The sequence below is a fragment of the Hypanus sabinus genome, chromosome 4, assembly GCF_030144855.1.
Source record: "Hypanus sabinus isolate sHypSab1 chromosome 4, sHypSab1.hap1, whole genome shotgun sequence".
NCBI lineage: Eukaryota > Metazoa > Chordata > Chondrichthyes > Myliobatiformes > Dasyatidae > Hypanus > Hypanus sabinus.
The window spans coordinates 59,550,018-59,565,319 of NC_082709.1; the positions used below are offsets into that span (position 1 = coordinate 59,550,018).

Sequence of the window (15,302 nt, forward strand, 5' to 3'; positions counted from 1 at the left end):
TGGTCTTCCAGACCTCAACTTGACCGCCACCATTCCTGTTAGCTGCCATTTTTAATTATGTTAGCTGCCATTTTTAATTACATTACAAACTGAGGAAATGACTACCTGAAAATGCTTTGCTATCTTCTTATAGCCTCCTGCTTTTCAGAGTGCTAAGCAGCTACTTAGAGGAGCCCATGGCTGCTGATTGCTGGGACAAGGTTTGAGGAGTCAGGGTATTTATAAAGCTTTGAAATTTGCATCACCTGGCCTTTCCTAACGATGACTGTGAACAAGCCATAGCCCTAATACGTAATTAAGGTCTGAGACCTTGGTAAAAGTTATCTGAGAGCTCAAATCTCTTGGGGTGCCCAAATTTTGCATGGTGCTCCTTTCCTTTTTTTCACTCAAATTGCACAAAACGAAAATAATACATTAATCGTGTATATAAAATATTATCTTGTATAATTAATCTTGTATATAAATATAAAAGAAATGTGTCATCATTAGATTTATGATTTTGGGAGATCAGTTTATCTTGTACTCACTTAACATTCACAGTAACAGAAATTTTGACCAAGGGTGCCCAAACTTTTGCATGCCACTGTACTCCTAAGTCATATGGGACCTCCTGCTTTAAGAGCCACCAACCCATTTCAGCAAAACAATCAGAGACCAACAACATGTGTTATCCAGTTGTGATATTGGAAAGGAAAGCTGTAAAAAGAAATGACACAAACTTGTATTTATGTGGTAACTTTCACTACTTTGGATGCCTCAGATAGTTTTAAAGTCAATGTAGAATTTTATTTGTGACAAAGGAAATGCAGCAACTGATTTGCCCACACGTTCCACAAACAGCAATGTAATAGTGACCAGATATCTGTTAGACCAATGAATATTTCCCAGTACAGGGGGGCTCTGCCTCGAGGTAATGCCCTAAGATCTTTTGTATCCATCCAAGTAGCAGGCGGGACCTTGGTTAGTATCTCAATGGGATGAAGTCAGTTTTATTCTTTTTTGCCCTTGCACCCATTTTCAGAGAGTGGGTACAAAAAAGTATGGAGTGCAGAATGTCATAGAAACGTTTTGTGTCCCTAGGTATTTGTTATATGATGTGAATCCACCTGAAGGATTTAATCTTCGACGAGACGTTTATCTACGCATGGCATCCTTGATGAAGAGTCTGCTAAAGAGTGAAGCTTGGGTACTGGTTCTTCCTCCCTGGGGGCATCTCTACCATTGGCAAAGCACAGATCTTGAACAAGTCCGCATTCCATGGAGTGCATTCTTTGATGTGCCTAGCCTAAACAAGAACATCCCTGTTATTGAATATGAAGAGTTCATTGCAGGTATCTGGAATCTTAATGAATCTCAAGGAATTCTACTTGTCTATTGGTTTGGTTCTAAACACACACAAGGAACATAATTTCACTTAAATGAGAGCTTTCTAATCCATTCTTGGCTTGTTTTATTCAATAAGAGCCTTCAGGTAGCCTAAATTATGATGCACTGTCATCTTTATTAACACTTCTCTATTTTTTAAAGACTTCGGTTTGATCACTTTTTCGTTTCAATCATTCATTCATTCTTGACAAAGAAAAATTCTCAGTTCTAAACTAATACTTAGAAATTCTTGTCACATCCACTCAACTTCAAGATCTTTTTCAAGATAAAGTAACAAAATCTCTAAAACATCCTCTCAAGTAAAGCCTAACTAATTTTGACACGATTTCCCTACCTGCCAATTTTCCCCTTCTATAAATGAAGCTCAATGTCATGGTCTGTTATAATCTATCACCACTTTATTCCTTATTTATTTGTGCACCCTTTATTCTTCCTGTCCACTCAAATTCTTATTTCTGACTACTTTTTTCCAATGTCTTTTTGTTTGCTAAAATAGAATAGTGCTTACATGTGTAGAAGTTCATTGTCAATTATTTTCCCATTTTGCAAATTTAATAATATATTGTAATTGATGCAAACCACACATCAGATTGGAATAATCCTCCTGTCAAATTTGTTGTCATAAATGAAATTATTTTAATTAAGCAAACAAGAAATAGCGGATTTTCTTTTATTACACTCACATCTGTGATATATTTTTAATTAAAAGCATGCAAAGGTCCTAGATTACTAGTTTTAAAAGTTGAATTTCTCTTTAATAATTAATCTCTCTGTTGCTCACAGAGTCAGGTGGACCATTTGTACAGCAGATTTATGTTCTGCAAGGATATGCAGAAGGCTGGACAGAGGGCCAGTGGGAAGAAAAGGTGGATGAGCGGCCTTGTATTGAATCTCTTACATATGTGAACGACAAACAAGGATTTTATAGGTATTTGATTGGCATACTTGTAACTTGTATTTAAAGTTGTGTTTCCTTTTTATTAGAAGTAATATTGTAAAAGAGCTATCTTGCTGTGCTTAATAGGGCTTATAATATTAATGCACAGATGGAGACCGTCCACCCAATTGTACCTGTACCAGATGGAGCCATAGAAACAGACTCTTCGGCTCACCACAACTATCCCACCTGTATTTGTTCTGTATCCCTCTAAGCCTTGTTCATTCAAGTACATATCCAGATTCCTCTTAAATGTTGTTACTTCTCCTGGCTCCCTCACCTGATAATAGTGAAAATTATATCCCTCAGATCACTTTTAAACCTTCTCTCTGTCATCTTTAACCCATACTCTCCAGTTTGAGACGTCCCTACCATGGGAAACAAACACAAGTTAGATAGAGATCTTTGCAAGAGTTAACCAATGAGTTCTACCTCCATTCTCTTGCTTTGTAGTTTTCTCCTCAGGACTGTAACAGACTCCATTTTGAAATGTTCAAAAGAGCTAAATGAAATTGAAGAAGAGAATAGAAGCAGTTCAATTCCATTTGGCTAGTCTTCTATGGAAGCTACATATGTTGTTTGTTGACTATTTGTTGGCATCCATTTCTGGAATGTTTACACCTGGATAATTTCTCATCATAGTAAGTACATTTAAAAATGAGAGGACTGGGTCACATCTGTTACAATAAGTGCCTTGGGAGAAGGAAATATGACCCTCAGGTATCATCAAGTTTTGCAGCCAACTTGGCCATTCCCTTTTATCTCTCCTACATCACAGGAGACAATACAAGAGTTTGGAACCCTGGCTGACCAGACTCAATATCTGTTTCTTTCCCATTGCTCTCAGACATATGAACCAATTGCATCTTTCTCGTCCCCTTCCCTGCAGTGCTGCCACATTCTCAACCTTTAGTTCTACCTCTTCTGCGTCTGTCATTTCAGCAGATAGCCCTACCCTGCACCATTCCGTTGTTCTGCGCTTGATGCTGTACTTGTTGCATTTATTGCCATGTATACTATTTATTTTGTGAGCTACACATGAACATGAAATTTCATATGACAGTAAGACACTAATCGAATCAAGATTGCACCACCATTTGATAAAATCATAGTTATTCCTCTTCATCAGCTTCACTTTGTTGCCTGATTTCCCCAGAACTCCAATTAAATGGTCTCATCCTTGACTCAGTGACCGACCAGCCACAATTTTCTGGTAGAAGTTTCAACAAGTTTCACAGCCTGAAGAAGTGTGAAGATATTTTTCTTGACTTGAATCCTCAATGTTTGACTCCTTGTCACTAAAAGCTGTTGATTACCAAATCCATGTAGGTAACAAGCATTCTTAATTATTGTAATAATCAGTTATCAGCATAAACTGTTAACTTAACATTTTCTGGTTTTTTTTAGTTTCACATTTGCAGTATTTTGCTTTGTTTTGTAATTAATCATTAGACTTTTTGCGAAGTAGATGGAGCTGATAAACAGACAGTGATTATTTGTCCTCATTTTTGAAACCAGTTTTTTAAATTTATTGCCCAAATAAATAAGGTTCTTATTCAATGAACTTAAGGTATCAAAGATTTATTAATTATATGGTACATGTAATATATTTATAGTCAGACCAGAAGATAGTTGGAAAACCAAAATGGGATACAGTTCAGTGCTTTTGTTCTGTTCTTGTACATTTCTCATACCACCTCTGTATGGCAGTCCATGCAGTTCCACATTATATAGCTGTATAAAAAAAGATCAGAATAGGGAAATTTTAATTAACATCACATATTATAATCTTAATTTTATCATGTTATTCTTGTGATTGGGTTTACTCTATTAATTTGAGATTTGAGTGATTAAGTTTCATTGTTTAGAATGTAACCCCCTGGGTCACCTCAGGCTCGCTCACACTCGTTCTCGTCTAGGGGGAGCAGCCTTTGGCCCCGCCAAACTGGGTAATCAGCTGGTGTGGATGCTGTGTGATGTCCCCGCCTCGCCCAAAAACAGACAGTACACCATATGTGATTAAATGAGTACAATTTATAAAGGTTACTATAACTAAGTGATTAATAACGATACAGTATATATGAAGAGAAAAAATAAAGAAAAGGCGCCAAACTTATCAAAGTCCAAACTACTTTGTGCACAACTGTTGGAGCTCAATTTCTGAAGTCTTCTGGCCACCATTCGATCCCCTCCGAACTCCTCAACTCGCAGCTCAGGACCCTCCGAGTGGTCAACCAAGCACATCTAGCTTCATCCCCCCTCCTCGGAGTACCTCCCGGCCTCGGACCCCCCGCTTGGGGTCCGATCCTCGCCCAGCTTACAGCATTGCGTCCTCTCTCTCGACCCCCTCGTGCCGATCTCCTCAAAAGCCCGTCAACAAAAGCTTACAGACTCAGAAGAAAGAACATTAATCCCCATTTGGTTTACAAAGGAATAACATTCTCGTTATCAGTAAATTTTAACGAACAAGCTTCCAGCACTCTCTCGCAACAAAGAAACATTCCTGCTTTTAACAAAACAAAGAAACCCTTTCCCAACAGTAACAAAGAAAAAAGAAGAAACCCCCTTTACAAGAATTTATATTCTATCATGAAATTTTTAGTTGCATTTGAGTCTTTATTTAATAATAGTTTGTACCAGGTTTTTCTCTTATTTTCTGAGCTTGATGGAAAATTTATACACTGAATAACTATTTTGACTATTTTGGACACTGAGAGCAGAAATTAATAAAACTACATAATTAAATCATTTTTTTACTTCCTCTCTGCTTAGATTGTTTTAAATAATATTATTCACATTTCAGTACATCTCTCTTAGTCTAGTCAAAAGACAGCATCCTCGCTTACTAGAAACTACTTAGAAAATTTCAGCCCCCTTAGGGGAACGCCAAGTAATTACAGTTTGGCTCACAGATTTTTATGGCACCATTTGGATGTTCCTAGTTTGCACCACTATTGATCTCATTTTATGCCATAATAATTCTAACTTTTAGCCTTTGCAGGTTAAGCTGGAAAGATGGACAATTAATATCTCTGTCCTTCCATCCATGGCAGAGTTAGTCACTTAAGTAGACTTCCATAAAACACATGCCAGGGTGTATCATTGGCTCTTGTTTTTTTTTCACTCCCTCAACACATCTTTATAGCTGAAGAAGTACTTTTAAAATGTAGCCTGTTGCAATGTAGGAATTGTGACAGCCCATTTGCAATGTAGAAAAGTTCCACTAATACCAATGTTAAAATGAATGGATTTTCTATTAAAGATTTGAACATGTGACCTACTGAGGCAAGGTTGGTAACAATAACAATCCAGTGTGGTCTCTGCCCATTACTTAACAAATATTAGAGAATGTTACAACAATGGGATTTTGAGTTTAAAATGTTTAATGCTATTTAACTAAGAGTTATATGAAACTTGCTGCATTTCAGTTAATATAACAGTGGCCACACTTCTAAATATATCAATACCCACAAACAGCTTTGGGGTCCCTTGAAGAGTATTGCCTATATTCTAGCCATTCCTTCTCCCTGCTCATCTGTAAGATACAGAACAAGTCACTAAAGAAATCTGTGGGGAAGAAGAGATCAGCAACTGTGGAAAGTGAGCATTTTGTGTGTTCCTAACTGATGTACGTTTCCTTTCTGTGACAGAGGTTGGTTTTGGGGTTACAAGGAGACAAGAGGCCTCAGTGTCGCCTGTGTGTCTGTTCAAGGTTCAGCCTCCATCATGGTACCAGTTTTGCTGCAAAACACCACAGCACAGTGAGTGAGTGACCTGAACATAAGAATTGCATGATATATCTTTGCATTCGTGATTTTCACAATGTAAGAAAATTGACATGTTGCCATAGGATAATTTGCCTGCTAAATAATTGGGGGACCGCTTTGTCGAGCACCTACGCTCCGTCCGTCACTATAGACAGGACCTCCCAGTTGCCACCCACTTCAACTCTGCCTCTCATTCCCATCTAGAAATGTCCATACATGGCCTCCTCTACTGCCATGATGAGGCCAAACTCAGGTTGGAGGAGCAACACCTCATCTACCGTCTGGGTAGCCTCCAGCCTGGTGGTATGAACATTGAGTTCTCCAATTTCTGGTAATTCCCTCCCCCTTCCCCTATCCCAGGTCCCTCTCTGCCTCTCTCCCCTTTCAACTTTCTGCTTCTTTATCTCTACAGTTTTTTTATGCTTATCCCCTCCCCCTTCCCCCTTTATCTTTCCTCTGATTGGTTTTCCACCTGGCACATCTAGGCCCTACCCCCTCCCCATCTCTATTACTGGGCTTCGGCCCTCTCTTCCCCCCTCCCCCCATTCCTGATGAAGGGTCTCGGCCCGAAACATTGGCTACTCTTTTCTCACGGATGCTGCCTGACCTGCTGAGTTCTTCCAGCGTTGTGTACGTATTCTCAAATAATATCCTCTCCTTCAGGTAAAACTTGTGTACAATATGGGATCTGATAGAAAAGAAGCAGTAGTAGCTATGGAGGCAATCAGAGAGGCTGCTTTCGATCTGATAATGCTTCATAAGACTGAATTAATTACCAATCCTGTTTTTAAAAAAAGAAAGAATCCTCTGTGGAAGAGTGATAATTACATGATAGAATTTTCAATTTTGTTTGAGAGTTTATTACTTATTATTTCCACATCTTTGCTAACTCCTTTAAACTTTCTAAGCCTCTCTAGATTATTTGTGCCCTATTCAGAGTTTGCATGCCAATTTGTATCAGGATACATTCATCCAATTCATTAATATAGGTTCAAATACGTGAGGCCTCACATTTGATCATTGTAATGTCCCAACAATAATAGCTCGCCCACCTGCAAATGACCCGATTATTCATAAGATTTCTGTCATTTAATCTAAATTGTATCTCTACAAATATATTACTCCCAGTCCTGTAAGTCCTTATTGTATGTAGCCATCTTGCCTGTAAAACTACATAAAATGCCTTTTTTCAAAAAATGGTTCAGAGACAAAATTATTTTCTGTGGAATATCAACATTAGTGTTGGTTCTTTGTAATCCACCAATCCTATGGAGCACTATTCTGCTTTATCCTTCTTCCACCTTTGTGTAGGCTTCAACATAGTTAATCTTACTGTCCTCATCCTTTATATCATTTCCATTGTCTATCTGGTTAGGATATCTGGTGGTCATATGCAATGTCTTTTTTTTCCCCATTATTTCTGGTCATCCCAAAGGATCCATGCTTAACTCCGCATTTTTACTCAGCTAAATGTTGGCCTTTGGTGATGTCTCCTGAAAACATAAATCTCAGGTACTTTGTGTATGTTGCCAGTCCTGACTGTAACCCTCCTTTATTTTATCTCACTGCTTGCTTGATATTTTGTATTAGTTGAGTGCAAAGTCTTCTATTTAAAATGAGGACAAAGGTCCAATTTATTTTTCTGAGTTATTGCAGATATAGAGCATATCTTTGCTACATTGCCTTTCTATTATTATTTTGACATCACTGTTGTAGAGACATGCAAAATGTCTAAACCAACAGTGGTCATGTCAATTTTGATGGCTCTGCTTTTTTGCTCTTTGTGTATCGATGTCTCTTCAGGTGTCTTTCTATTTTCTAGATCTGCAACAAGGGCCTTAGTTTAGTTTCTCCTTTCCCGCAATTTTCACTGTTATTTAATTCCCTGGAAAGCAATCCCCCTACAAGAGTTGAAAGCCTGATCTGTGGTACAGCACTGTATGTAGTTTATTGTGTGACAGAATTATCCTGCTTTTGACTTCAAAACTCAATGGATTGAATTTTAAAAGTATTTTATCCTATTTTTATTAATTACTGTAGATACTCTACTGCTGAAAACCTTTTCATCAATTTCAATGTGTTTTGCACATTTTCCTCATTTGTATTCAAATTGCATCTCCTCATGCATTCTGAGTCTTGCTGCAGCTCTCAATGTCAGAAACTTTGGCCTGTTTCAGCAATTCATTTTACAGTCTGTCAAACCTAATTACTTTTCTTGGTTAACTTCTGTTTTAATTTTACTCTCATAAACTAGAACTCAGAACCAACGAGATGAGGATGGAGTTTCTGCCATCACTTTCCACCACACTATGAATCTCCAATCTCAAATAATTGCTGACAAAGATAGAAATGTGAGATAATTCTTGGGAAAGTTGCTCTGGCTCTAGAAGTCATTAGTATTTCTCTTACCTGAATCATCATCACACTTAATATTTGTTCCCATAACCACAAAACACTGCTGCAGAAGTGTGTGTCATCTTTAAAGACATTTCAGTAACTCAGACAGGCTATTAGGCTCCTTCTTAACTCTAGGCTTCTACCTTCAAGGACAAAAGGAGTAGACACATGGGGAAATCACTAAGTGTTGTTTCTGCACCAAGTTACTCTCCATCATGATTTGAAAATATATTGCCAGTTCTGTTTTCTCCTAATACGTAGAGTGGTGTATTTTTACCAGCGGCTCAAGAAAGTAGTTCATTGACACTTTCTCAAGAACATTTAATGTTAGGCAATAAATTGTGGCCTTGCTAGCAACATGTATGTTCTAGAAAATAAAATGTATTTTTAAAAAAGTAACACAAAATGCTAGAGGAACTCAGCAGGTCAGACAACATCTACGTAAATGAATAAACAGTTGATGTTTCACGCTGAGACCCTTCTTTAGAATTGGAAAGGAAGGGGGAAGACGCCAGAATGAAAAGGTGGAGGCTAGGAAAAGTAAAGGGTCGTAGAGGAAAGAATCTGATAAGAGAGGAGAGTGCACCATGGGAGAAGGGAAGAAAGAGGGCCACCCAGGTGAGATGATAGGCAGGTGGGTTAAAGTAAGAGGCCAGTGAGAATAGAAGAAGAGGGAAGGAGAAGGGGAAAATAATTATCATAAGGAGAAATTGATATTTATGCCATTAGGTTGGAAACTATCCAGACGGAGTATGAGGTGTTACTCTTCCACCCTGTGAGTCTTCATCACGGACTGACATGTCGGAACGGGAATGGAAATAAAAGTTGTTGGCCACCTGGAAATTTCGCTTTTGGTAGGTGGAGCAGAGGCGCTCAACAAAGTAGTCCCCCAATTTATGACGGGTCTCACCAATGTAGAGGAGGCCTCATTGGGAGCACCAGATACAATAGATGACCCCAACAGATCTGCAGGTGAAGTGTTACCTCACCTAGAAGAACAGTTTGTGGCTCTGAATGGAGGTGAAAGGGCAGGTGTAGCACTTAGGTATTTGCAAGGTTAAGTGCCAGGTAGAGTATTAATGGGAAGGGACGAATGGACAAGGGAATCAAGGAGGGAGTAATTCCTATGGAATGCAGAGAGTGGGTGGGATGAAGATGTGTTTGTTGGTAGGATCTCTTTAGAGATGGTGGAAGTTACAGAGAATAATGTGTTGGATGCAGTGTCTCATGGGGTAGTAGGTTAGGACAAAAGGAACCCTATCCCTGTTAAGGCAACAGGAAAATCAGGTGAATGTGGATGTCCGGAAAATGGATGAAATATGGGTAAGGGCAGCATGGTGGAAGAAGGGAAATCCCTGTTCTTTGAAGGATGAAGACATCTCTGATGCTCTGAAAACGAAAGCCTCATCCTTGGAACAGGTACGGTGGACTTGAAGGAACTGAGAAAAGGGATTAACATTTTTACAGGAGACAGGGTGGGAAGAGATATAGTCAAATTAGCCTTGGGAATTGATAGGTTTATATTTTTTTTAAAAGTCAATGTCTAGTTGTGGACTTAACTCTTAAACTCCAGTGCGGTAATGAAGGTGTATTGGAATGTAGAAGATGTTGGCCTCAACTGAGATGTTAAACACAAGCTCATTTCTCCTTTCTTTAGAATTTAAAAGTCTTTTAGCATTATTCAAAGAAGCTCCAATGTTGTCTTATTTTTTCCTTGACAACATCTAACGGCAAATCATCTGGTCATTTATTTCATTGCTGTATGTGGGGACTTGCTGTGCTACAATTTCCACGTTTCCACACTGTGAATAATTCAGATGAGTTACATTGGCTGGAATCAAGTTGGGATGTCCTGAGATTGGGAAAGGTACTGTCCAAATTCTGGTGTTCTTTAAATGTATCAATCTGCTAAATTTGGGCACGATGACTTTAAAGTGGGGCCATCTGAGTGCAACATTCATTGTGCTGGAGGAACACAGCAGGTTGAACAGTATCTTTGCTTAGGGGGAGAGGGGGAATTTTTTTCTGAGTTCTTCCAGCATTTTGTTTATTGTTCAAGACTTAAGCATCTGCAATGCCTAATGTCACTGTTGGATTTTTTGTGGTCCAAGGATTCCTGAAGAAGTTTCTGATTTTGTCCTAGGTCTGTAATGATAGACAGAGCTGAGAACCTGCTTCATGACCACTATGCAGGGAAAAGTTACTGGGATGTGAGTACTATATTGATTGAGAACATAGAATAGTACAATGTTTGGGCAATGTTATGCCAATCTTAATGCCAATTTATACTAATTGTCCTCGTCCTGTGTGTCATCTATATCCTTTTGTATTCCTGTGTCTGTCTAAAAGTCTCTTAAATTTCACCAAAGTGCCTGTTTCTACTACTACCCCGGTAACCCATTCTGGGCACCAAACACGGTATAAAAAATACTTGCCCTTCGTGCCATCTTTAAACTCCCTGCACCCCTCTAACCTTAAAAGTATGTCCTGCGGCATTTGATTTTTACCCTAGGGAAAAGATTTTGACTGTCAACCTTATCTATGCCTCTCAATTTTAAAAACCTCTATCAAGGCTCCCTTCAGCCTCCAACACTCTAGGAAATTGGAACGACACAAGTTCGTCCAACCTTTCTTTATACTGTAGTTTATACCCTCTGATCGAGGCAGTGTCATGGTAAACCTTTTATGCACTTTCTTTATAGTCTCCACATCTGTCTCATAATGGGACAACCAGAACTGCACACAGTACTGAGAGTGGTGTGACTAAAGTTTTTTATATAGTTGTTGCATGATTTTCTTACTGTTGTACTCAACGCCCCTGACATTGAAGGCAAGCTCACAAACAAGAGGCCTCAGCACCAATCCTTGTGGAACACCACTGGATACAGCCATCTGCCCCTACACTTTTCTATGGACAAGCCAGGGTTGAATCAAAACTTGCAATTCACTCTGGAACCCATACATCTTTATCTTCTAAATCAACCAACCATGAAGGATTGTTTTTATTGAAAGGCATACTAAAGTCCATGGAGATAACAAGCACGACTTTCTCCACATCAAGCTCCATCAAGTTTGTGCAGCATGAGCTCTCCCACGCAAAGCCATACCGTTCAAAATGCACATAAATCCTATCTCCAAGCTGCCTCTCCAGTAGCTTCCCTACCACTGACATGAAGCTCACTGGCCTATAATTACCTAGATTATCCCTATTTCCTTTCATGAACAAGGGCACAACATTTGCTGCTCTACAATCCTCTGAGACCTCTCTTGTTAATAGTGAGGATCCAAAGGTCTCTGTCTTGGTAATCTCTTCACTTGCTTCTTTCAATATTCTGGGAGATATGGTTAATCCCTGGGGACTTGTACACCTTGCTTCTTTTTAATAGCAAAGGCCAATAAAAAAAAGTTCAAAGTAAACTTAATATCAAAGTACATATATTTCACCATACACGACCCTGAGATTCATTTTCTTGCAGGCAATCACAGTAAATATAAGAAACAGAATAGAATCGATGAAAGACCACACCTAACAGGACAGACAAACGATCAATGTGCAAAAGGTAACTAACAGAGCAAATGTAAAAGGAAAATAAGTAAATAAATAAAGCAATAAATAGCGAGAACATGAGATGAAGAGTCCTCAGAAGTGAATTCATAGGTTGTGGGAACAGTTCAGTACTGGGATGAGTGAAGTTATCCCCTCTGATTCAGGTGTCTAGTGAATAATTACTGTTCCTGAACCTGGCAGTGTGGATCCAAGGCTCCTGTTCCAGCTTCCTGAGAGAAAAGAACATGGCCTGGATGGTGGGGGTCTTTGACAATGGATGCTGCTTTCCTGCAACAGCGCTGTGTGTAGATGTGCTCAATGGTGGGGAGGGCTTTACCCATAATGGACTGTGCCATATCCACTATTTTTTTGTAGGCTTTTTTTGTTCAAGAGCATTGGAATTTCCATCCCAGGCCGTGATGCAACCAATCAATATACTCTCCACCACATAAATATAGAAGTTTCTCAAAGTTTTAGATGATATGTCAGATCTTTGCAAACTTCTAAGAAAGTAGAGATGTCGCCATGCTTTCTTCATAATGGCATTTACATGCTAGACCCAGGACAGATCCTCTGAAATGATAACATTGAGGAATGTAATGTTGCTGACCTCTCCAGCTCTGATCTCCCAGTGAGGACTGGCTCATGGACCTCTGGTTTCCTCCTTCTGAACTTTGTAATCAGCTCCTTGGTCTTGCTGGCATTGAGTGAGAGGTTGATGTTGTGGTACCACTCAGCCAAGTTTTCAATCTCCCTCCTGTATGCTGATTCATCACCACTTTTGATTCGGCCAACAACAGTGGTGCCATCTGCAAACTTAAGAATGGCATTGGAGCCACACAGTCATAAGCGTAAAGCTAGTAGAGCAGAGGGCTAAGCACACACAGCCTTGTGATGCACCTGTGCTGATGAAGATTGTTGGGGGGGAGATGCAGTTGCCAATCTGAATTGACTGAGGACTGCAAGTGAGGAAATCGAAGATCCAATTGCACAAGGAGGTATTGAGGCCAAGATCTTGAAGCTTATTTATAATTTTTGAGGGGATGATAGTATTGAATGACAAGCTGTAGATGATGAAGGTCACCCTGATGCATGTACGTTTGCTGTCCAGATGTTCCAAGGATAAGTTTAGAGCCAATGAAATGGCATCTGCTGTTGACCTGTTGTGAAGGTAGGCAAATTAAAGTGGATCCAGGTCGTTCCTCGGGCAGGAGTTGATGTCTTTCATCACCTGCCTCTCAAAGCACTTCATCATAGTTGACATAAGTGCTACTGGATGATAGTCTTTGAGACTGGTCACCAATTTCTTCGTAGGCAATGGTATAAGTGAAGTCTGCTTGAAGCAGGTAAGTACCTCAGACTGCCTAAGCGAGAGATTAAGGTTATTGGTGAACACTCCAGCTAGTTGATCAGCACAGGTCTTTAGTACTCAGCCAGGTACCTCTTCTGGGCCAAATACTTTCCGTGGGGCCATCCTCCTGAAGGATGGTCATACATCTGCCTCAGACTGAAATCACAGTCATCAGGGGGAGTTTGAAGGTGTCTCCATGTGTTGATGGTCAAAGTGAGCTTAAAAGGCATTGAGCTCATCTGTGTGCAAAGCCTTGTGTTGTCACCTATGTCAATTGGTTTCACTTTGTAAGACGTGATAGCATTTAATCCCTGTTACAGCTGTTTAGTCTGGAATTGCCACTTTGCATGTCAGATGGCTTTCCAGAGGTCGTACCTGGGCCCCTTGTATTTCACTTGGTCACCTGACCTGAATGCCACTGATCTGACCCTTGGTAGATTGCAAATCTCATGGTCCATCCAGGGCGTCTGGTTGGGGATGGCTCTGAATGATTTTGTGGGGGGGACATTTGTGTCTGTGACTGTTCTTATAAAGTCTGACAACCGTGGTGTATCCCACAACAACCTCTTTTTTTTGTCCTTATCTCTGGAGTTTCACTCTAGCCTCTGCTAAAGTGGTGTACTTAGTACTGAGGGGGGGACTCCAAGCCAAGCACAGACAAAAGGACATGAAACTTCCTCTACCATCATCCTGTTAGCAAATGTACAGGAATATGCAGCCAGTGCAGAGTACCCCTGTGGCTGTTCCCCTCAATACGTAGGTATACCACTTTGAATACCGTTAGTAGGGTCGAGAAGGATGCCACAGAAGCCGAGTCTCAAGCACTGAGTCTGGCTCTGTGCTCAGAAAGGAAGGGGGGAGAAGAGGGGTCCAGTAGTGATAGAAGATTCATTTGAAGAGCAGACAGGAGGTTCTGTGGACATGAAAAAGACACCCAGATGGTATGTTACCTCCTAGGTACCAGGTCAGGGCTGTCTTGGATCAAATCCACGGCATTCTAAAGGGAGAGGGTGAGCAGCCAGAAGTCATGGTACATACTGGTACCACTGACAGGTTTTTAAAAAAAAGGGAGGAGGTCCTGAAGAGAGAATATAGGGAGTTGAGTAGAAAGCTGAAAAGCAGGATCTCTATGGTTGTAATATCTGGATTGCTGCCTGTGCCACATGTCACTAAAGATAAAAATGGGATGATTTGGAGAGAAATACGAGGTTGAGGAATTGTTGCAGAGAGCAGGGTTTCAGATTTCTGGATCATTTCTGGGATGGGGTAGGTAGCATGGGGTACACCTGAATCCAAGTGGGACCAATATTCATCCAGGCAGTTTGTTCAAGCTGGCTGGGGAAGAGGATGAAATCGAAGTGATAGGGCTGAGGATGGGGCAGTTGGTATACAAGTAGATGCAGGGTGTAATGAGACTTTGACAGATGACAGGCCGATGATAGGGTGACATTGCTGTCAGTGGGATGAGTTGAAGTGTAAAATGGGGGCAAAATCGAAAACAGTGATGAATACAAGACTGAAGGTGTTATATTTCAATGCACACAGTATATGGAATAAGACAGATGATCTTGTAACGCAGTTAGAAATTTGCAGGTATGATGTAGTGGGCATCACTGAGTCATGACCAAGTTTGCAGATGGTACAAAGACAGGTGGAGAGGCATGTTGTGTTGAGGAAGCAGGGAGTCTGCAGAAGGATTTAGACAAACTAGGAGAACAGTCAAAGAAGTAGCATCTCAATATAGTATAGGGAAGTGCACGGTCCTGTACTTTGGTAGAAGGAATAAAGGCATACACTGTTTTCTAAATATAGAGAAAATTCAAAAACTTGAGGTTCAAAGGGATTTGGAAATCCTCATGCAGGGTTCTTTAAAGGTTAACTTGCAGGTTTGGTGGTGGGAAAGGCAAATGCAGTGTT

The 15,302-nt window shown here is 40.1% G+C and overlaps 1 protein-coding gene across 1 annotated transcript in view; it reads left to right on the forward strand.

Annotated features, from left to right (window-relative positions):
* pofut2 (protein O-fucosyltransferase 2) overlaps nt 1-15,302 on the forward strand; it is a 34,343-nt gene that overhangs the window by 3,682 nt on the left and 15,359 nt on the right. The window contains exons 2-5 of the mRNA XM_059967193.1: nt 1,081-1,331; nt 2,170-2,314; nt 5,974-6,084; nt 10,631-10,697. Of these exons, the coding sequence (XP_059823176.1) occupies nt 1,081-1,331; nt 2,170-2,314; nt 5,974-6,084; nt 10,631-10,697 (574 nt within the window). The remainder of the gene's footprint in view (nt 1-1,080; nt 1,332-2,169; nt 2,315-5,973; nt 6,085-10,630; nt 10,698-15,302) is intronic.